This window comes from Brachypodium distachyon, chromosome 1 (genome assembly GCF_000005505.3).
Source record: "Brachypodium distachyon strain Bd21 chromosome 1, Brachypodium_distachyon_v3.0, whole genome shotgun sequence".
Classification (NCBI taxonomy): Eukaryota; Viridiplantae; Streptophyta; class Magnoliopsida; order Poales; family Poaceae; genus Brachypodium; species Brachypodium distachyon.
This window is the reverse complement of record NC_016131.3, coordinates 15,623,373-15,644,962: the sequence shown is the minus strand read 5'-3', so window position 1 is coordinate 15,644,962 and position 21,590 is coordinate 15,623,373. Positions and strand designations below refer to the sequence as shown.

General features: G+C 44.8%; 3 protein-coding genes across 3 annotated transcripts; 1 reads left to right on the top strand and 2 right to left on the bottom strand.

The window, feature by feature from the left end:
- Positions 1 to 1,028: 1,028 nt before the first annotated feature.
- On the bottom strand, positions 1,029 to 2,763 carry LOC100837434 (the record flags this gene model as incomplete). Its single annotated transcript, XM_024456951.1, has 3 exons — positions 1,029 to 1,524; positions 1,623 to 1,785; positions 1,900 to 2,763. Coding segments are annotated over 3 exons (1,440 nt in total), but the record flags the coding sequence as incomplete, so codon positions are not given.
- A 7,551-nt stretch (positions 2,764 to 10,314) lies between these two features.
- LOC100838065 (calcium-binding protein 39) lies at positions 10,315 to 15,633 on the top strand. The gene is made up of 11 exons (XM_003562513.4): positions 10,315 to 10,516; positions 12,188 to 12,352; positions 12,425 to 12,543; positions 12,850 to 12,924; positions 13,401 to 13,494; positions 13,593 to 13,652; positions 13,777 to 13,842; positions 13,925 to 14,023; positions 14,573 to 14,617; positions 15,054 to 15,156; positions 15,347 to 15,633. The coding sequence occupies exons 1-11, from the start codon at positions 10,409 to 10,411 to the stop codon at positions 15,421 to 15,423; spliced, it is 1,011 nt and encodes a 336-aa protein (XP_003562561.1). The 5' UTR covers positions 10,315 to 10,408; the 3' UTR covers positions 15,424 to 15,633.
- A 151-nt stretch (positions 15,634 to 15,784) lies between these two features.
- On the bottom strand, positions 15,785 to 19,430 carry LOC100836816 (cytochrome P450 734A5). The gene is made up of 4 exons (XM_024457806.1): positions 19,022 to 19,430; positions 17,166 to 17,476; positions 16,532 to 17,077; positions 15,785 to 16,444 (listed from the first exon to the last, which is right to left on the bottom strand). The coding sequence occupies exons 1-4, from the start codon at positions 19,302 to 19,304 to the stop codon at positions 16,022 to 16,024; spliced, it is 1,563 nt and encodes a 520-aa protein (XP_024313574.1). The 5' UTR covers positions 19,305 to 19,430; the 3' UTR covers positions 15,785 to 16,021.
- Positions 19,431 to 21,590: the final 2,160 nt, after the last annotated feature.

Sequence of the window (21,590 nt, the reverse complement as noted above, 5' to 3'; positions counted from 1 at the left end):
CTTAGCATGAAATCCAAAATTCTTCGTATCCATCTCAGTATGGAAATCAATCCGAACCCAAACAAAAAATCTCGGTATCAATCTCAGTATGGAAATCAATCCAGATTTAGCCTCCGCCGGCTCGTGCTTGATACACTTTCCGTTGTTCCGTAGCATCGCACGGATTCTTTTGCTAGTAATCTAGAAAATTCCAATCTATAGCATAGGTTTCACTTTGGTACCAAAAAACAGCACGGGATTTTGCGCTTCCCGTCTGAAGCACAAACGGAATCCACAGTTTCCACTCATAGCACTTCCATCAAATTATGTTACCCCATGCCATTATCTTTAGTATTTTCTCTTTGGAATATCGATTTTATAAGGTTATAGAGTCTTGCCCCTGATCCACCGAACCAAAGCGTTTCGATGGATCCCGCTCTAGCCCTCTCCATCTGACCATCCCCCTCAAGCTTGAGATACAACATCCCAACTATACCTGGGCATGGGAGGCCCGGCCCGGCCTGAAGCCTGACATCCCAGGCCGGGCTCAGGCCTCCCTTTCCAGTCCCAAGCCCAGCCCAAAAGCCCGAAATGATTAAAAACGGGTATTTTTAAAAAAAGAATATGTATAAAAATTATTTATTTATTCCAAAAATAATCATTTTAATGTTTAAATGGCCTATTTCTGGGGTTTCGGGCCGGGCCGGGCTCAGGCTTCAGGTTTGACCGTCGGGCTTTTACGAAGCCCGGCCCGGCCCAAAGTTTGCCCAGGTATAATCCCAACTCAGCGCAACATGGCCGGTTGTTGTGAAATTTCTGTAGTGTGGCAAAACCAACACGAATACTCCTATGCTTCTGTATAGCTATACGTGGTCAAAGTTGAGGCAAAAATTGCTATTGGTCTTTATATGCATGTGTTATGGTTGGAAGGAACATAAATGTGCATTTTGTTTGAAAGAAAAAAGCCAATCAGGGGAAAGTTTAGATGGCTCAATTTGGATGGAAATACTATGAACGGATATTACATTGTTCTGTTTGTGCGGGACACATAAAAAAGACGTGCTATTTATTTTTACCGGGAATAAGACATTTGCCATATATGGAATTTTCTCAAATATAAAGAAAGATAAAACTACTCTGGCATTGATCTATGGTTTACCATATGACATCTACTACAGAGCTCCAGGACCTCGAATTCAACAGCCGAAGGAACTCTTCCCGCGATGTATCTGCCCGCAGCCTCCACAGCTCTATGAGCTTCTTCGAAGGTTCTTTTGCAAATAGGAAAGCATTGGCCAATTTTACTTGAGGCGGGGCATTTGCCAATGGTACCACACCTCCTATCATAGCCGCGGGTGGTGTCCAGTGTGAGTCGCTCGAGCGAAGGTGCGCTCTCAAGGATGTGGATCGTGAGCTCAATCAAGCTCTTGGATGAACAGAAGTCCGTGATCATCGCATGTCTGAGGCTGTTATGCCGGTAACCCGGCTTGCGCCTCAGGTATTCGGCGTCGTGTCCAACAACAGGATCGGACCTTATGGCATCATCTACCCGCACATACATAGGTAGGATCAACAATAGTTGCAATGTTCTGATAACAAGGTAGTACACTTCATAGATAGCTCCGAGAGACATGAATGGTGACTTACACGCAGAATGAAAGAAACCAAGGTAGGAGAAGCATCAAGAAAAGAAACCAGAGAGAATACGTCATAGGCTGGGGGGGAGGGCAGTGTCCAACAGTAGAGTCTAATTTCCAGCTTCTTGAGATGGAGGAACTTGGATGGCAGCATTGGAGTGGTTACATTCTGAAGAACGACAAATCATGAGATTAAGCATGCCCAAGTGTTTATGTATCACTGTTCACTATACCTGACTGGTCGCCACAATTGGACAATTAAGATGTTAAAACCAACACATACCTCATTATGAGAGATTAGTGTAAGGCTCTCAACATTTTGTGCGATGGATGGAAGCCTGGCACGAGCATAAGAGAGAATACCAGACGGGCAGAAAGAAGACTCTACAAGCTCAAGTTGTGAACAATTTCTGACAGAGATTTCTTCCAAGGTCCCACCATAGTGAAAAGAGCAGAGATTTGGAGCATTGATCTCTACCACCCGCATCATATTACATCTTGTAATTCTGAGGAACTTGAGCTGCTGCAGCGTACAAGGTATTCTCAAGGAAGTTATCCCTGTGCATGCAAAGATAACCAGCCGTTCCAAGGCAAACGATTTCGAGAGAAAATGCCCTAATCCTTCCTCAGTAATGTGGACAAGGGACAGATCTAAAAATTTCAATCTTCTCAAGCGGCCAAGTTTCGATGTAGGATTAAAAGCACAAGTGAAGAGGCGAAGAGACTGAATTGAACTTGCAGCTGCCTCATCAGACAAAACTGAACACGGAAAGCTGTACTTTTTCTTCATGTATACAGAAAACATAAAGTTAAGTTCTTCGATCCCAGGCTTAACAGTGATTTGGAGCCACCTGTCCAGGTGCGAGGCATTGGTATTCTTGCAAGGGTAAAGATCAAGTTCAAGTGTCTTCACCCTCACCCCATTGCCATAATGATTTGTAAGAATCTGGCCAACTTTGTCGATGAGATAGATTTCTCTTTCCTCGAATTTCTTGTCAGTCAACCCAAGCGTATGGTTGTTTAGTATGAGGTTGGAATAGCATCTCCAGGAACGGAGAAATCTACGAGACGGCACGAGCAGCGTCCTGCACTGGCATGATGGAATGTATGTGATATAAGACGTCCTGCAGAACCAAGGTTGACAAGTTCAACAGTTATATTGTAGCGTAGCTGCTGACTAGAATAAACAACAAAGTCACAACTATAGCTTGTTAATTAGTACTATGTACTTTGCCCCGATACCTGCAATGGATGAAGACAGTGCATCAATAGAGCTAACTTAATATAGAGTATCTATTTTTGGCGGATTTGCAACACATGAACCACTGATTTCCTATGCTATGAATCGCATTAGTAATTTGCAAAATGCAAGCCGGTCTGCTCATTCCTTTTTCAGAAGCGAGTATGGATTCATCACTGAAGTCCTACCCCTAGATGCATCCTCTACTCCTGGGCTAGCAGTCGCGATAAAATTTTAAGTTGACCAGAAGACTTCACTACCGAATCCACAAACCTCTGGAAGTTTCTCAAAACCAAGTTCTCGTCTCATACTATTTCGGGCACCTTGAGAAACATCACCTTGTTGACCGGCACCACCATCTGTTTCAGCTAACGAAGCATTTTATCGACTACCTGCAATGCAATGCGGTGGAGCTCGTGAGTACATGTCTCAATTTAGCTCATATAACTCAAATTTTTTGCAAGAGATAACTATGAATTCTCAAAAACCAGAGCAGGGGGAAAGGTAAAACTTGGTGCACAAAATCCCCAACAGTCAGCCCGGTTATCAAGAGGCAATAATCTGAAATACAAGCAGTTGGCGTCAGGGGAACACGGTTTAGAAGAGCTCAGAGGAGGGGGCGGGCGTTCCCCGGCGGCCGATCCAGAGATCGATCTTCAATTCCAGTAGACAGACAATACTATAATGAGATTGAAAACCGAGACCTGAGAATCGTCCGAGCGTACGTACTTGCAGGGGTGTGGAGTTCCCGCAGCCGACGCCGCGTCGTGCGCACGGCGTCATGGATCGCCATAGCTCGGGCTCGGGAAGGCCCTGGGTGCCGACGACGAGGGGGGGGACATGGCGAATTGGCGGAATCTCGTCCCGCGAGACTGCGAATCGGGAAGAGACCCTGGGTAACGACGGCGGCTAGGGTGGGCGTAAAAATAAAACAGAACACCGGAATCAAATTAACTGGAACGGAAACCGAATTAACCGGCACCGGCACAGCTAAGCTTAATAATCAGGACTTAATTCGATTATTGTTCTCCGTTAACCAGATAAAACTTAACTAATCAACTAGTTTCTTCGTCCCATAACTTTTGTGGTTGTTTTAGTTTAAAATTTTACTTCAAACCTGAACCAAAACAACCACAAGACAAGAATTATTGGGACGGAAGGAATAGCCTAAAACCTCACTTCAAATCTTCAATGGCATATTGCTTCTTTCCAATGAGTCAATACAATCGATGCCTTTGATTTCTAACGGTGTAGCTACTAGTTAGAGTTGGTGGTGATATACGGTCGCGGTCGTCGTAGGTTAATTTCATTAAAATTACAATCAATATGCCACTATTTGTCATTTTCTTTTCTTTCAGTTAAAATTACAACCAATATGCCACTGCCCGTTATTTTCTATTCCTCCAGTTTTTTTCACGATTTTTTCTAATCCATCTTACAACCGACGCCACCACACCCACATCCGACCTCGACAGCGACATGAGTTGCCTACACAGAAAATAAAAATAAATAGTTTGTGATTTTATTGACCCGTAGCAACGCGCGGGCACAGTAATTACTATCCCTTGGGATCTCGCCGGCGCTCGCCGCCGCTCTTGGTCACCTCCACCAGCTTGTGCGTGTCGGCGTCGTCCATGTGAGGAAGGCGGCTGCGGAACCGCTGATCCGTCACGGGCCCCGACCGCCGCCTCCACCGGCTCGTGCGTGCCGGTGGCTCCACACGGGACTTAATTTGACGTTCTGATACAATTTTCTGTTGTTCTGTAGCAACGCACGGGTCTTTTGCTAGTGATTAAGGAAATTGTTGGTTAGCTCAAAACCCGATGGACATTTCTTATTAACCGAATTACTAAAAAAACCCTACAAAAGCCAACCCTTATTATCGTTTAGACCGAATGCCAATCCCTAATGGTGGCATCCGCAAGCCAAAACCACAAGATATGTAATTTTGGACCCACCTTGTCACTGATACAATATGTATTAAGGTCATCTTGATGCTTTATTTCACAACTAGACCTAAAAGCATCTCCACTAGCTTATCTATACTCATTACCTATCCGTAAAAACTGCAAATATACCAAATAAAGTCTAAAAACTGCTCCACCAGCTTACTTATATGCTTACCGATCCCTATATTTTTAGGTAGATACCCAAAATTTCTCTCTCATATAATCAAATATAGGTAACCAAAACCCCATTCCCTAAAAATGCCAACTCAGTTTTTGAGCCAACCACTGCCGGGACTTCTTCTCACCTTGCCGTCCTACCGCCGGCTCAAAATCCGGCCGCGCCGCCCGCCCCTCTCCCAGCCATCTCCAGTCACATCTTATGTGCTACAGAAAACTAGATACCCAACAATGCTTAAGATTTGGTTTGGGATTTAAGATGCAGTCCATTTACCTTAGCTTTTTTTCACATGGAGCTTACATGGCACATATAATCATAGGGTTCGTTTATTGTAATTTATATGCTTGTGGGTCACAGTACGCCTTGATCACATATAGTCTCGCTATAACCGGAAAAAAAAATGCTAAGCAAGTGCTACAATATTCTGTCTCTAGTCTCGCAGTACGCCCTGATTGGTGATTGCTACTTCTGCTCGATGCCTTTGTAGTGTTCTTCGCCCCTACTTTTTTATAGCTGAGTTGCCTGATTTTTTTTTCAATAATCGAGCTTATGTACAGAATCTCATCAGCCACATGTCTTGCTTTTCTTACGTGGGCATCTACAATAACTTGTCCAAAGGTTTTTTTTTTTTATTGTCGTTGTTGTTGATGTTGTGCATACTCATTGCCTCGAGGGTTCTTGCAAAAGCTCGATCAGGCCCATATGCCTTAGCATTTCTTAATTTTTTTTGAGGGGGGGCTTAGCATTTCTTAATGATCAAATTTGCTAGCCTCCTCGCGGCCCATTCCAACGGCCCACCGACAGAAAAATGAAGTGAAGAACTCTAGAAGCAGCCAGCGGGAAAGCTCACTCCCCCACATTTCCCAATCGGCGGAAAAGCTTTCCGTGTGTAAAAAACGTATAGATATATTTAATATTTCGACAATTAATATGGGTCGGAGGGAGTATGTTTCTATCGTCCATGGGGAGTATATACGCTGAGCCTTGTAGATTGATCAATCAACCGTGTCATTTGTGGACTAATTTTTGCTGGTTTGATGATGAAACGATAAGGTATCTGAAAGTTGTTTTGTCTCCAAGATCTTTCCGGCCTCAAGTACAGTTAGAAATAGAAGACAATTCTAGATTCCTATGTGCAGTTTTTCTTTCCTCATCACACTTTGACAATAACTAGCTTGTGAAGAGTAATGAACTAGATCTTGCGGTAACTGTTAAAATTGAGCAACTATGCCTGGAAGATATTGAATCATCTCCCACGAAAACCCTTGCGTCAACGAGCCAAGACTCAGCGTCTGTAGCAGGCCAGGCCGGCAATTTACAGCCCAACAAGTAAGTCAAACTGGCTTCGAAACGGCCCATACTAAATGGGCCTCCAGAGTTGCCCATATGTTATGGGCCATAAGCCAGTCGGGCCCGTCTCACCAACCCACCACCAGAAAAATAAAAAGGAGGGAAAGCTCCAGAGGAAGAAAGAAATCCACAGCGGGAAAACCCTTCCCATTCCCTCCCTTCCCGGCGGAAACCCTTCTCCGACGAGCGACGAAGCCGTCCAACGATGGAGAATCGCGACGGCCCATCGTCCTGCCTCTTCCCCGCGGCTGCAGCGGCGGAGCCACAGGACCCCACCTCCGCTTCCTCGCTCGCCGGCGCCGGCGCCGACGCGCGCCTCGTCCCAATGCCGGTAACTCCTCCTCGCCGCCCTCCGCCGTCTACCAGTACCAGTACCAATCGATCCATTCGCCGCCGCCGCCGATTTTGTTGAAGTTTGTGCGTTTTGATCTCGCAGGGAGCCGCCGCCGGCGTGAGGAAGCGGAAGGCCCCGGCAGCCGTGGCCAGGAAGCCTCGGGCGAAGCAGCAGGTCTGTGCTGTGCTGTACTATAAACTGTAGCAGTAACCCATCGCCGTAGTATTTGCTTGCCTGTTGGATTCGTCTGAATAAATTGCACACATGTTGTGGCACCGTTTTGGTGTGCAGGCTGAAGAGCCGATTCAGATGCCTGTGTACTACGGGAAAAGACTAGATTTTTGTCGCGTCAAGGGCCATGATTTGGTTTACGACTGCTCAGGGAACAGAGAAGTGAAATGTGCGCATGTAATCGGGGAGCTGCCGCTGCAGCCACAGACGATGTAGTTCGTGGATCTGCAGCTCTGGATCTTTAGGCTGTTTCGGCTCCATCCAGAGACGCAGGATCTCGACATCAAGGGGTTCCTCCAACAACGCACCATGGACTTCGGCGACTCTGAGCTGGAAGAATACTATTTTGAAGACTACTCATGGGACACCCATTCTCTTGATACTGATAAATGCTGGAGATCGTCTGTCAATAAATTGAAGAGGAAAAGAAATGTGGTGCAGAGGTTCATGTTGTATCTGGAATCCCCTGAGATCAAGCACTACGACGTTTTGCTCAAAGCTGTAAATGATGATGCTTACTGCCGACTCGAGACGGTTGTGTTGCCTGGAACAGAATGCCTGACAATTAGTCGCTTCATCTTCTGCAGTTTTGTGCAGAATCTGCAAATGACAAGCGAGGAAATTGTTGCTTATATCGCTCAACACTATGGCGAGCAGATTAGTCTCCTTGAGGCATGGAGCGCAAGACAGAAGGGTCTGGAGTGGGAATTCGGCACCTATTATGATTCACACAACTTGGCCCCAAGGTTACTCAAGGAGATAGTACGTAAAAACCCTGGTGGATTTGTAGACATTAAGGATGTAGAGGTTGCAGGGTTTAAAGATTTTCGAGTCCTCCAGCGGATGTTTTGGGCATTTGGACAGTGCTTACAAGCCTTCCGTACCTGTCGCCCTGTGCTATGCATCAAGGGCATGCCACTATGCGGGAAATATAAAGGAGTGTTGGTGACTGCAGTTGCATTAGATGCTAATGATTTCACCATTCCAGTAGCATTGGCTATCATTGAGGGCGAGACCAGGGAAAACTGGCTGTGGTTTCTTAGGAATTTGGAGCAAGCAGTGGTGCATCCATCTGATATCTGTATTATACACGACTACAACAGGGAGTTGATCAATGCTGTAGAAGACCTTCTGAGATCCCGCGAACGAAAATGGATGAGTGCAGAAAGCCGCTGGTGCACGGAACACCTCGCTGAGAACTTCTTGGAATACTTTAGCGACACAAAACTGGTAACGGCATACGTTTGTTAAAATCTGGAAGGAGCTAGACGAGTTGACGTCAAAATATATGGCAGAGAAAGAAGGTTGTGCTAGTGGGGGAAAACAACAGGAGTCGGTCAAGCATGATGAGAATTCTGTGGTGGATGGGGGGGAAGCAGGTCATGCAGATGACAGAACAAGTAGTATAACAAACTTTTCTGATTGGATCAGTCTGAAACCAAAGGAGAAGTGGTCACTATTGCATGACAAAAAGGGAGCGAGGTATGGCATCATGGGCACTGATATAGCTGATGTATATAAGAATGACCCTGTATTGAGAGGGGTAACATGCCTTCCACTCAGTGCGATAGTGGAGGTGACATTCCTGCGCTTGGCAGAGTACTTCAAAAAGACAAGTGTTGCAGCAAACAAAGCGATTGGCAACCCAGTAATAAACTTTCCTGAAAGTGTCCAGGATGACATGAATTCCAAAATGCAGAAAGCGGAGATGCATGAAGTGACTTACACAGTCACTTACACCGATGATAGAAATGTTCATGGGAGGGAACAGGATCGGAAATTTACTGTCAAGTCGGGGAAGAGGCAGGTTACAGCATGAGGTCTGAAGAACCCAAATTTCTGAAAATCGCCACCTGTACATGCAAGAAGCCGCAGCTACTTCACAAGCCCTGCTCTCATCTCATTACGGTCTGTTTGTCAGATTGGTGTTAAAGCTGCTACATACATGTCCCCATACTACAGCCTGGCCTATCTAGTTAACACCTGGAGGAAAAAATTCATCGTATGTAAGACCTCACGTGACATTACAAGTAGTATCATGCCATTCGGATTTGACACACCAACTTGGATCCCAGACAAAAAATTGGAGTGTGGTCCTCCTGTTTTTCTATCATCGGACAGCAATGTGGTGGACAATGAAGAGCAAAAGAGCATAACTGAAAATGGATCTATTGAAGACAAAAATCAAGCAACCTCACACTCAGTAGAACCTACCCAAGTTTGAGCTTCTATTATCATCTGTGAGACTCAAGTCATTTATATTTTGGGCCCTTAATATGTGGTAGCTGTTAATTAAGCGTGAGTTGTCCTATGTAAACTCTGGACCTTTACTATCCTGCAGAATTTCCATGTCGAACTGAAAAACTGGATCTCTCGTTTCATTTCTAGCTGTTTAGAGTTTGATATCTGAGTTTCTTGCATTGGTTTATATTTTCCTAGTATGCTCAACGAAGATCCAGAGCAAAAAAAGCTTGAAGGAAAATATAAACCAAGGAAGAAACTCAGAAGTTTAAAATTCTTGCTTGTTTATATTTTCTTTGATAGAGGAGACCATGATTAGCTTAACCTGACAAGTTATTGTTGGTTTCATCCCTCGAGCACCAGGGATGGGCCCTCGTAGGTCAAAGGGTGTACAGATATACACTCTATCAGTCAAACATGTTGGCAAAAAAATAGAGTAGTCAAGTGGCTACATGAATCATATGCGTACTTGAAACAAGTTGAAGGTCCTGTGTTCAAGCACTAACCATGTTTCTTGCAAACTGAAATGGTTCTCCTTCTCATCTCAAAGGTTCTCCAGTAAATGTAATGTCTGTTCTTCATTTTTTGTTGTGTTTTATTGCACTTTCACGTAAATAAGTCATTACATTATATGAGAACAAACTCGCAGTACAAGTTAAGGATGACGACATCGACGCTCGCTTTCAATAATCGTAGTGTTATACTGTACTCCCTCCGTTCCATAATTCTTGTCTCAAATTTGCTTAAAAATGGATATATCTATTCTTAAAAAGTGTCTAGATACATGTAATATTTCGACAAGAATTATGGAACGGAGGAATATATTTTTGTAAATTGTTTAGGATTTTTTCTAGATTACTTGACATGTTTCGAGCAGGAACATTATCTATTTTTAAGCTTTTTTCTATGACAAAACCATCTGTTTTACATAATTTTGTACATGGCTGACTAGCGAGAAATGAAGAAGGATTTTACAAGCATCAGTGTCCCTGCCATCTGTATAATTTACTTACCATATAAGAGATGCGGTTACTCTTGACTAAGAAATATTTGTACGAAGGAAGAAACAGCGAAAATCTGAATTATACTCCTCCGGAAAACTAAAAAAATCTAAGTATACGCCATCAGCTTTCGAAGGCGTAAAAAGCTGCTCGCCACTTGACGGAAAACCTCGGGTCGTCCTCGTCAACTCGTCATTCCGTCCACCAACGTCTCGGTTCGCCCTGAATCGCGCTCCCCACCCAAACCCCTCCGCCGGAGTCCGGCGAGATGTCCTTCTTCTTCCGGGCGGCGTCGCGCCCGCGGTCGTCGCAGAACGAGCTCGTGCGCTCCATCAAGGACTCCCTCCTCGCGCTCGACACCAAGACCGGCGCCAAGGTACACTGCTTGCAGCTTGCTCCCCCTCCCCTCCCTTCTCCGGCCTCCCGTGACCGTACCCGTGCACTCCCTGGCCCGATCTGCGCGTTCCGGCTCGTCGTTAGCGTCTGGTCGTCCCAATTGGGGAACGGGGTTGGGGCGGATCCTAGTGGGTGATTGCTTACGCGATGGGGCTATTTGTTATGGGAGGGCCTTTTGCTCTGAGGAGTGAGGAGTGGTTTCTCTGGATCTTAGTGCCAGGGGTTTTGGAGACTTTGTTGTTGAAGAATGTTTACTGGTACTTGGTAATTTAAGTTGTGCCCATGGTTGGAAGGATTAGTTTGTACTTTGTAGGTCAAGGGTTCCGATAGCAGTGACCTTTGGATGATAATGGTTTCTTCTGACATTGTGCTTAGCATTGGAGTGCACAGTTTGCCCTAATGTTGGGGTTGATCATCAAACTGAAACTGAAGAACTAACTTACCCTTGAGTCTGGCTACTCCTGATAAGGAAATAACTACGCCGATAATACGATGTAGGGGAGGTGTGGCCACCCCCATCGATACGCCAAGCCAGAGCAGTCACATTGAGAAGCAGAAGCAAAAGAAGAAGGATATGACCGCAAATGGTAGCGAGGCTGCGGGGCACGAGCTGCTTGGACGGGTCTGCAGCCTCTTGGATAAGAATGTAAAGCTTGATGAAAATACTCATGCAGCCTGCATCGATGAGTTCAAGAGCCCTTTGTCTCCCTGGTCCATCGTGCCAATAGAAAACCTCGTAAAGAATGTGGAGGTGGTGAAGAAGAAAACAAAGAGAGGTAGTGCCAAGGAGAAGGCGACCACAATTGTCTTATGGATGCCACTCGGTGTTCTAGGCCAGCATGTATTATGTTGTGGCAGTTGTTGTCGGTGTGGTTTCATCGGTTTTCCTTTAGTCGCCGCATTCACTTAGGCAATGTTGTCGTGCGGCAACGGGCCGCTCTGATGGCGTGTGGGAAAAGAACGTGCACTGATAGAAATAAAATAACTAGACTTTTGTATATTCATTTAATTTTGTTAGGTCTAGGTGCTTTTCTTCTAGTACTCAAGTCTCTTTATTTTGGCAGTATATATGATAACCAACTTGACCCTTAGCCCCGGTGTTATATTTGGTTATGTACTAACTGCGAGTTGATGCAAGGCAGTTTCCGCCTGTTGTTTTGTTGTTTCTTATTTTGGAAGTAGTCAACATATGGTGTAGCGGGCTTCTTTGTGTTTAACAAATTGATTTCTTCTTAATGAATAGGCAAAACTCCTGCTGGTTTCTCGGAAAAAGATAGGAAATAACTCATTGCGTAGTTGGTTCGTGCTGCCAAACAAGGACACTTTGTTTTATCTGTTCGTAAAAAGGATCATGGCGGTAGTTGGGCTTTGTTAGCAAATTCATATCTCGTTTAAAAGTGTAACGGAATATCGGTTACACACGATCCACATTACTTGTAAAGATGCACTACCTATTAATGTTCTTTTTAACTGTGTTCACACGCAAGTGGACTGCAAACGAGAGGTATATCTGGTGCATGCTCATAAGCTTGTTTGTTGTTTGACTTACTGTTTTCATTGTTTTGTGTCCGTGGTGTCTCCTTGTATACATTTTGCTTATGCAGATAATACCATGCTACAGACCACTGGTTGATCATGCCTTTCTTATCAGGCTCTCGAGGATGTTGAGAAAAATATATTTACCTTGAGGCAGACACTTTCTGGTGATGGCGAAGTTGAACCGAATCAGGAGCAGGTTTTGCAGATAGCCCTTGAAATTTGCAAGGAGGGCGTCCTTTCTCTCTTTGTTCAGAATCTGCCTTCATTGGGTTGGGAGGTATGGTATTTATAAATTGAATGTGATGTTTTTTTTCCTAAGTGCATTAGACTTATTAATTCTACATTGCAGGGTAGAAAGGATCTTGTCCACTGCTGGGGTGTTTTATTGAGGCAGAAGGTTGATGAAAGTCACTGCTGTGTGCAGTATATTGAAAATCATGTTGATCTTCTAGATTTCCTTGTTGTTTGGTAAGGCCTACATTTGTTGAGTTACGGATGCAATTTGCACATAATGATTCCTTTATTAGTGGTAATGCAATTGTACCACCATTTGGAAGCTATCATGTTCCTTCCTTTCCTTCTGGTCCCATCATTATCTTCATGGTTTTGCTGTTTGTCAGTATCCATTGGTTCCTTTAGTTTTTAAGTTGGAGCCTTTTCAAATATATTTCCGCACCTAGTTGCGTTATATATTTTATTTGTTTTACAATTCATGTCTACTATAAATACCACTGTAATATTTTTGTGCTTGATTGAGTAACTATGGTATGCCAGCTACAAGAACCTGGAAGTTGCATTGAACTGTGGGAACATGTTGCGAGAATGCATAAAATATCCTGCACTTGCAAAGTAAGGCTTCAAAGTCTTCATTAAACTCTGTTTCTTATTCCTTAGTGATTACTAGGAGCTAACACCGACTTGCATTAACATACAGTGTCCAATGTACATGCCTTGAAGAAAAAACCTCTGTTTTTGACTTTTTTCTCAATAGGAATGATCATACAGAGTAACAGTTAACCGAGGGAAAGAAAGTATATGCACAAAATAGTTCCCTTCCTGAATTGATTCCCCCACTGACATAGTATATGCAAGAAATCGTTCCCCTTCCTGAATTGGCTCCCCCGCTAAGTTAATCCTGGTTAGCTTGACAAACATTATGAAGCTGTTGAATTCTGAAACAGTTTTTCCCTTCAGTTTACCTTCTAAAATGTAGTTATGTATCATCAGCTATGAGTGGATGCTTAAAGCAATGTGCAAACAAATGATTGAACTAATTTCACAGTTGATTAATTTACATGGATTTTGATTTTGTAGTGCTCTTTCAGATATATACTGAAGTCAAGTAGCTTCGAGTTGTTTTTCCAGTATGTTGAATTGCCAAACTTCGATATTGCTTCTGATGCTCTGAATACCTTCAAGGTAAAACCAGTTTTTGTAAATTTTGCTTTATGCACTATCATTGGTCTTTATTCTTAGTCCTTCATGATTGATATTTTTGGTTGACAAGATGTTTGCAGGATTTGCTCACCAGACATGAAGATGCAGTCTCCGAGTTTTTGAGTTCCCACTATGAACAGGTAGATGAGAGAGCAAACCCTTTTTGTGAAATGAGTGAATTGCACCATGTTCATGTAAACAAAACGAGATGTTTTATTATCTTTTAATACTGATACACGTTATTCTGATTATGTAAACATGCAGTTCTTTGAACTATACACAAGGATTTTAACGTCGAATAATTACGTGACAAGAAGACAATCAGTGAAGGTTAGACTATTTTGGGTTAACTCCATTAACATTTGTTGATGAGCACTGAAAAAGGAAACTTATGTGTTCTGCTTCATGTCAGTTTCTTTCAGAGTTTCTGTTGGAGGCCCCGAATGCTCAGATAATGAAGCGGTACATTTTGGAAGTTCGTTACTTAAACATTATGATTGGTCTGCTGAAGGTATTATATTGCTGGTTATACATTTCCTGCTTCTACATTCAGAAATCATCATGGTGCTTATTACCATTCGCACTTCCTATGCTCCGCTCATCTTGTTCTTAATAATGGTTAATAGTGGTACCAGTATAGTATGAGATCTAAGAAACACTGTTTTTGTATTACTCGCTCGCCAACCACAAGATATTCAAAATTGTACACCTTCAACTGTTCTTTGTTAGCTGCCAGCGGTCCAGAGCTAAATGTTCTTTTTTCTCCTTTTGTGACTATGATACATGGCATCGTTATTTACAATCTAGCTGATAGAAAGGTCAATTTCGTTTCCTCCAACAAGTTATGTGTTGTTTGAATGCTAGTCTTATCATCTCAAAAGTGGCAACTGAATCAATTATGCCACTTTTCCAATGTAGAACATAGTCTGAGCAGACACACTCCTGAAGGAACATTGTTACTCTATTTTCTGTTAAGACAGTTGAGCGAAGAAAGCAGTGAAGTAGTTTTAGGTTTCATTTGAGCTTCGTGGCTAATCAACTTCTTGGCTATTCTTATCAGGATTCAAGCAAAAATATCAGGATATGTGCTTTTCACATTTTTAAGGTATTACTTTATCTTTTATCTTCTAATTCTTGTACATTTTTTGGCTATTATTGACCTGTATACACACTTAAAAGTTTCTGAATATTTTAAGATTTCGTTAGTTATATGAAGCACACTTCAAAGTTTCTATAATAACCCTCTATGAAATTTTTTGGTCTTGTGATATGTTGTTGCAATGCACAAATTTCTACATCTGGAGTTTGTATATTGAATATTTTAGAATCTATTCCATTTGGCACCTTTTGTCATTTTCACTTAATCATATTGATCTGGTGTTTAACTATGTCGACTTTTGTACAGTTGTACTTGATCAGGATTCAGGACTTGTTTGATTTTGAGAATTTATGTTAAACTCGATAGTGCTGGTCAATTATAACTCTATGAGCACTTCTCTTTTACCATTTCTCGGTGTTTCATTTTTGGTACATGGAATTAGGTATTTGTTGCCAATCCAAACAAGCCTCGTGATATTATCCAAGTGTTGGTAGACAATCACAGAGAACTGTTGAAGCTACTCACTGATCTTCCTGCAGGCAAAGGTACTTTTCTATTTTCTACTCCTAGCTTAACCAAATAGGATTATCAGATTTTGTGCTCTGTCCAAGCAATTGATGCCAGTAATGGAACAACTAAACTTATAGCTGGGACTTCGTGTTAAAGAAGATCCCTTGTTACGCCGTTGAGAAATTTATGCAAAATGTGACACTTCTAGTCCATTCCTCTTAATAGGTGAAGATGACCAACTTGATGAGGAGAGAGATTTAATTATCAAGGAAATCCAGAAGCTCGTGCGCTCATCAGTATAGACCCTCAGCAAAATTTAAAATTATCCTTGCATATTTTACTGGTCAAGAAAGGCAACATTGTCTCCCTTTCTTATTTCTAGACCTCCCGTGTAAAATGATATGTACAGTGGTTGCTTAATGTTTACCATCTTTATATGGGAATAGTTTGCCCAAGAAGTGTGGTCTTCACAAAACACAGAGAATTGCCGTAAACATTTATCGTTAAACGAATTTACCGCACTAGTATGATTTTTTTTTTGAGTAATTTGATGTGATTGTGGCGATGCGAGACTGTCTGGCATTTTGGATGTTCTCCCGAGTACTGTACAAGGTTACATGGTTCATATGACATTCAGGAAGATTGAGCCACCGGAATAAAATCTCTGAGGAACCGTGGGAAGCTGACAATTACTAACAGCTACAGAAGATGGACACTCCTGTTGTTCTTTGCAACTTGGCACTCGTGACGTATGGTATACACTTCTATACATTTTCTGTTGACACTAGAGATGATAATTTACAGGAAGGAATTAATTGAATCCGATCAACTAACACATTTTTGCCCACAGCTTTCGCCGAGCTGAGTTGTGGGATATATTACTGGAGGCGGCATTGCTGGTCACAACGGCCGGAAGATCACCGGCGCGCCGTGCTGCGGGTTGAGGATCATGAGCACCCTGGGCGCGTGCACGTACGCCGGCGACAGCCGGAACGCGAACCGCTGCAGCACGACGGCGAGGGCCACCTTGGCCTCCATGAGCGCCAGGTTCTGCCCGATGCAGATCCGCGCGCCGCCCCCGAACGGCATGAACGCCATCTGGTGCTGCCGCCGTGGCTGGTCATCGCCGAAGCGTGCCGGGTTGAACTCGGTGGCATCGGCGCCCCAGAGCGCCTGATCGTGGTGCACGGCCAGGATGGGGATCAGCAGCTCCGTGCCTGCCGGCACCACGCACCCGCCAAGCTCCACGTCGCGCTTCGCCGTCCGGATCATCGCCACCGCCGGCGGGTACAGCCTTAGTGTCTCGCTCACGATCATCCCCACCTGCATTCATCATCATTTGAACATGTTCATTAGCAGCCAGCATGCGAAATATTTGGACTCTCATGGATGGGATGGGATGTGGCATACCGTTTTGAGCCTGGGGAGGTGGTCCTTGGTGGGGAGGCCATGGCCATGGGGGCCGACGACGTCGAGGACCTCCTGGCGCGCCCGGTCCTGCCACTCCGGGTGCATCGCGAGTGCCACGGTGGCCCAGGTGAGGAGGCTGGACAGCGTCTCCTTGCCGGCGAAGAAGAAGTTCTTGCACTCTTCGATGATCTCGTCCGCCGTCATCGCCGGTGCCATGAAGCTCATCAAGTCCCTCATCCCGCCGGCGCCGCCATCTTCGTCAGCCTTATCATCCTTCTTCTGCAGGTCGGTGACGAAGCTCGCCAGGCTCCTCCTGATCTCCCTGACGAGGTGCCACACCCTCAGGTTCCTCCTGAACGGCAGGAACCGGTACCCCGGGATGTACACCTTGCTGTGCGCATCGGCAGCCAAGCCGGCGAGCTCGTCCTGGAGCCGGAATACGGCCCGCCCGTCGTCGTAGCTCTTCCCCCGGCGCCGAGACCCCCCAAACGTCGCATACGTGATCGCCTCCTGCGGCACCCGCGGGAACCACTCCGCCACGTCAACCTGAAAAGAGAACAAAACGGTCGTTGGTGTCAGTCCTCTTCCAAAACATGAAAGACACATGGCATTGACAATGTGCTAGCTCCGCCACCTCTGTCTCGCCGCCATTGGCGTCGGCGCAGTCCGCGAGCTTGTCAAGCATGCGGCGGACGGTGTCGGCGACGAAGGGGACGAGCGGCTTGAGGTTCTCGGAGTGGAAGGCGGGGGCGAGCACGCGGCGGTGGCGCGCCCAGGGGTCGCCATGGAGGTTGCTGAGGCCGTAGCCCTCGAACTGGCAGATGAGCGGGTGCGCCTCATACCGGTCGAAGTGCTCGGCGCGGGTCACCAGCACCTCCCGGATCAGCTCTGGCTCGCTGATCGTCAGCCGCGCCTTGGTCCCGAACCAGATCAGATGCTTAGGACCTGCCAAAATTAAATATACACAAATAGGAAAAGAAAATCTGATTACCAAGATAAGTATACGGTAGTATGATTATACGGTGGATGATAATGCTGTCATTTCTTCTTCTTTTTTTCAAGCAACCATGTGTACTGTCATTTGCAAGAATTAAAGTGCCAGTGCACACACATTCGTCCTTGACGCGGCCGTCCGATCAAAATTTCGACGGTCAAGATCGAGGCAGGAAAGAACCCCAGGTATTTTTCATGTGTTCAATTGGTCACACACCTTTATCATCCCAACAATAATAAGGCCTCTCACCTTTTTCTCTCTCTCGAATACACACCTGACGACTGTTTGTCATTTTGCATTAGAGGGGGGGGGGGGGGGTTGGGAATGTTTGAAATTACGCAGTGTTTACGACACGAAAATGAACCCAGAATAAGTTTCCTCACTTGTCTAGTCCAACAAAATGTTCAAATCCTCACATGGATTAATTAATTAATTAACTAATCACAAGTTCACAAACTGTTGAAACGAGAGGGAATTATCATCGGTTGCCGGCCGTGCGTCAGGGATTTGATCAGCAGCAGTATAAACAAATGAGATCATCGACCACCAGCTGAAGCAAAGTGGGATCTCCCTGGTCGATCTATCGAACTGGCAATGTGCAAGCTGCGGCTCATGCGCATGTGCCCGGCCCGGCCATGGCTCCAAATTACGATTCCACACAAACTAGCTAGGCTGTTCGTTCGATCGATAACAGCTGCTTAATAATTAATCCACCAGCATTACCATTGACCTAAACACTTGACAGCCTGGTGAATCGATCGATGACGAATTAAAGGATCCATCCATCGGCCGCTGATCGATTGATCATGGCGTGTAGGCAGCATATATATCACCAGGGTTTGACTTGGTAGCTTGCTTGCGTGTATGTTAATTTCTTTGGTGTGCTAGGTTGTTAAATTTTTGTATAGTTAATTAAGGGAGGCTCTAATTAAGATTTGTAAAGTGTGAGGGCTAGCTAAGCTAGGGAAGCAGCTGCAACTTTGCGACTAGCTAGCTAGCACACGCACGTACGTTGGTTCGAAAGTGAAATTGGAGCTAGCTAGTTCACCTAATAAATCACTAACATGAGGCCGGCATGCATGCATTTGTTAAACTAATTGAGCCCCGGCGCGTTCTTTTGTTCCGACTTGCAAAAGCATGGAAGCATGTCCCCTCCTTTTCCTCCTGCATGCCGGCTTCACGCCTACGTCCTTACGCACATTAATCAATCAATCCCCTCCTAATTAATACTACTACACCACACACAAAAATTAAACTTACGACTAAATCGCAAATGCACACACTTTCCCCTCAAAAATAAAAGAGAAAAAGTCCCCCCAATCGATGAACTAACTTTAAGATAAAATGTGTTGATTTTCATCCATTGCATGGACTGATCAGCTAAGCTAGCTAGAGAAGGAGATGGGAATGAAGTTGAGAAATGGAAGAAGAAATAATGGGCAATTGATGCATGGACCGATCATTGATATATATATCGAAATGGGTTCTGATTTTACCGTAGAGTTGGCGCCAGCGGTGGTAGAAGGGGAGCACTCTGGGCACAACATGGTGAGAATCCTGCGGCGCCATGGGCCGGGAAGCGGCGTCCAGCATGAGCCTCACCAGCTCCACGGAGCTCCCCACGAAGAAGCTGTACCCGGGCCCTTTCACGCCCTGCCGAGCAAAGTGCCGCTCAAGCCGCCGCGGCCGCAGCCACAGCGCCTCCGCCGCCGCCCGCGCCCAGTAGCACGCGCACGCCGCCGCTGCGCTGATGAACAGCACGGCGACCCACGGCCACATGGCTGAGAAGATCGAAGTCTCTGATGGCTGATACTACTATACGGCCGGCGAATTTTGGAGGCCGGAGACGGCGTCGACGGCTGCTCAGTGTGGCGCCGTTGCGAGGTTTATATATGTGCGCGCGCGTTTGATGGGCTGTGGTGGGCGGCGGCGGCAGAAGAAGAAGAATTTCTGGGGATGGTGCCATTGGCTGCAGGGTGCTGACTTGCTTTGTTTATTGTCGCAGTCCAGGTGTGCGTATGGTTTTGATGGTGGTAACTACTCTACAGAACTTATGAGAGAAGCGAAATTTTCGTCAATTGGAGCGAACTCTCTGTCGTTGATCGTCCGATCGAGAAGACGTGGCTGCGATCAAGCCATGTTCCGCACTTCCGCGGCAGTGGCAACTTGCCCCGCGTAAGTACTTGTCAACTTTAATTATGTCAGGGTGAAAACTTTAGCCCGTCCCCGTCGCACGACAAGGCTTCCTATGGTCTGAGATAAATTTCTTCAAATCAATTTTTGATGAACTAGCAAAGTCGAGTTCCCGCCCCTCTAGTGAAAACGGAGCTGAGTAATAAACGCAGCGACCATTTGCCGGGTGGCACAGATCGAGTTCATGCATATAATACTAATTATATTATTACCCGATCGAAACGTATGGAGCAATATAATACTACTGGTATAACTCTCACCGTCTCACGCACAACAAACATTGACAGGGCATTTCGGGTTTCTTGTTCTCTTGCTGTCCGGAGCTGGCCTCAAAGGCAGGTCGCAGCGGTCGGCCTCCTGTCGCTCCATATGACTTGGCTAGCTGCACAAGATCAATAGATTATACAATTACAAATAGATCGGTTGCACTTGCGTATATGGATCGGTTGGTAGCTGCTGCTGCTACTACTACTAGTGCTGCAGCTTAAAATTACCTCTCTGCTCTGCATGGTGTTGGTATCCTTATATACTATATATATTTTGCACATGGTTCAGTTCGGAGACACCTGTGCACACATCCATCCTGGCGTTCTTTCTTCAGTAGTTCAGGGTTTTGTTTGCTTGTTGGTTTCTATCCGAGGTGGACTTCACGCGTCGGGAGAAACTTGGACATCTCTGGATGGGGTGGTGGACACTCTGTCCACCAACACTCATCTTTTCTTTTCAGGTTTTGATGCTTGTGTCTGGTCTAGGTTTTAGTTCAAATTCGAAAACCCGAGGAGGTTCTAATTTTTTTTTAAGTGCGTGATGAGGTCGGTGCACACGGTTCTCTTTTTAGAGAAAATGTGTTTTTAGGCGGCTTCATAAATAAATCTGGTATGTTATTTATTTGTTAGAAGACCGAGAAGTAACTTTGTATAAGTTACTGAGATTGATGCAAAAAAAAACGAATTTTTTTTACTAACAGCTATCAGTGTCGACAGAGAAATAGCTATTTATATGTCATTCTTCAAAAAAGAAAGAGAAAAGTACTTTTTTCGTCCCTCAACTTGTCGGAAAGTTCGCTTTTCGTCCCTCGAAAAAAATTTCGTACTTTTTTCATCCCTCAATTTTCAAAACCGGACACTTTTAGTCCCTCAGTACATCCAAACTGATTTTCCTAGCCACGTGTCTGGTTTTCGCATAGTTTTTCACTTAATTTTTTTTCAATCAAGATATGGATGCAGATGGAGAAGAAGTACAACCATTGCCTGGACGAGATCCAAAGCACGACGACGGCCAATTTCAACAACCTCGGCGGTCACAGGATTAAGTGCAAACCGGACACGTGGCTAAACAAACCGTTTCGGATAGCCTTAAGGACTAAAAGTGTCCGGTTTTGAAAGTTGAGGGATGAAAAAAGTACGAATTGTTTTTGAGGGACGAGAAATGAACTTTTCGACAAGTTGAGGGACGAAAAAAGTACTTTTCTAAAAAAGAAAAGGCCTAGAGAATCGACCATTGGTTTAACGATTATTAGGTTGATGGCCATACCTCTGGTCTGCTAGAGAGGACAATCTAACAACATGATGGCTGTACGCATCGGTCGATACAGAGGGCGGGATGCCCTCTTTTTCGAAAAGAAAAGAAAACCAACGGCCATAAAGGTTCTTTTTTTTCTTGGGAAGAAAAATTTTGGACGCTAGCTGCTGGTCGATTTCCTATTAACGGCAGGTTCTCGTGTGGTTTAGTTTATCTGCCATCGTGACGCACTGATCCATCGTCTGATGGGAACCACCTGGCTCTTGCTAATTAACAGAGTACTGCGTTTTGATTGGATCTGAGCTCACACTGAAAAAAAAAACAGCTCAATTCCGTAGTTGTGTTTATCCT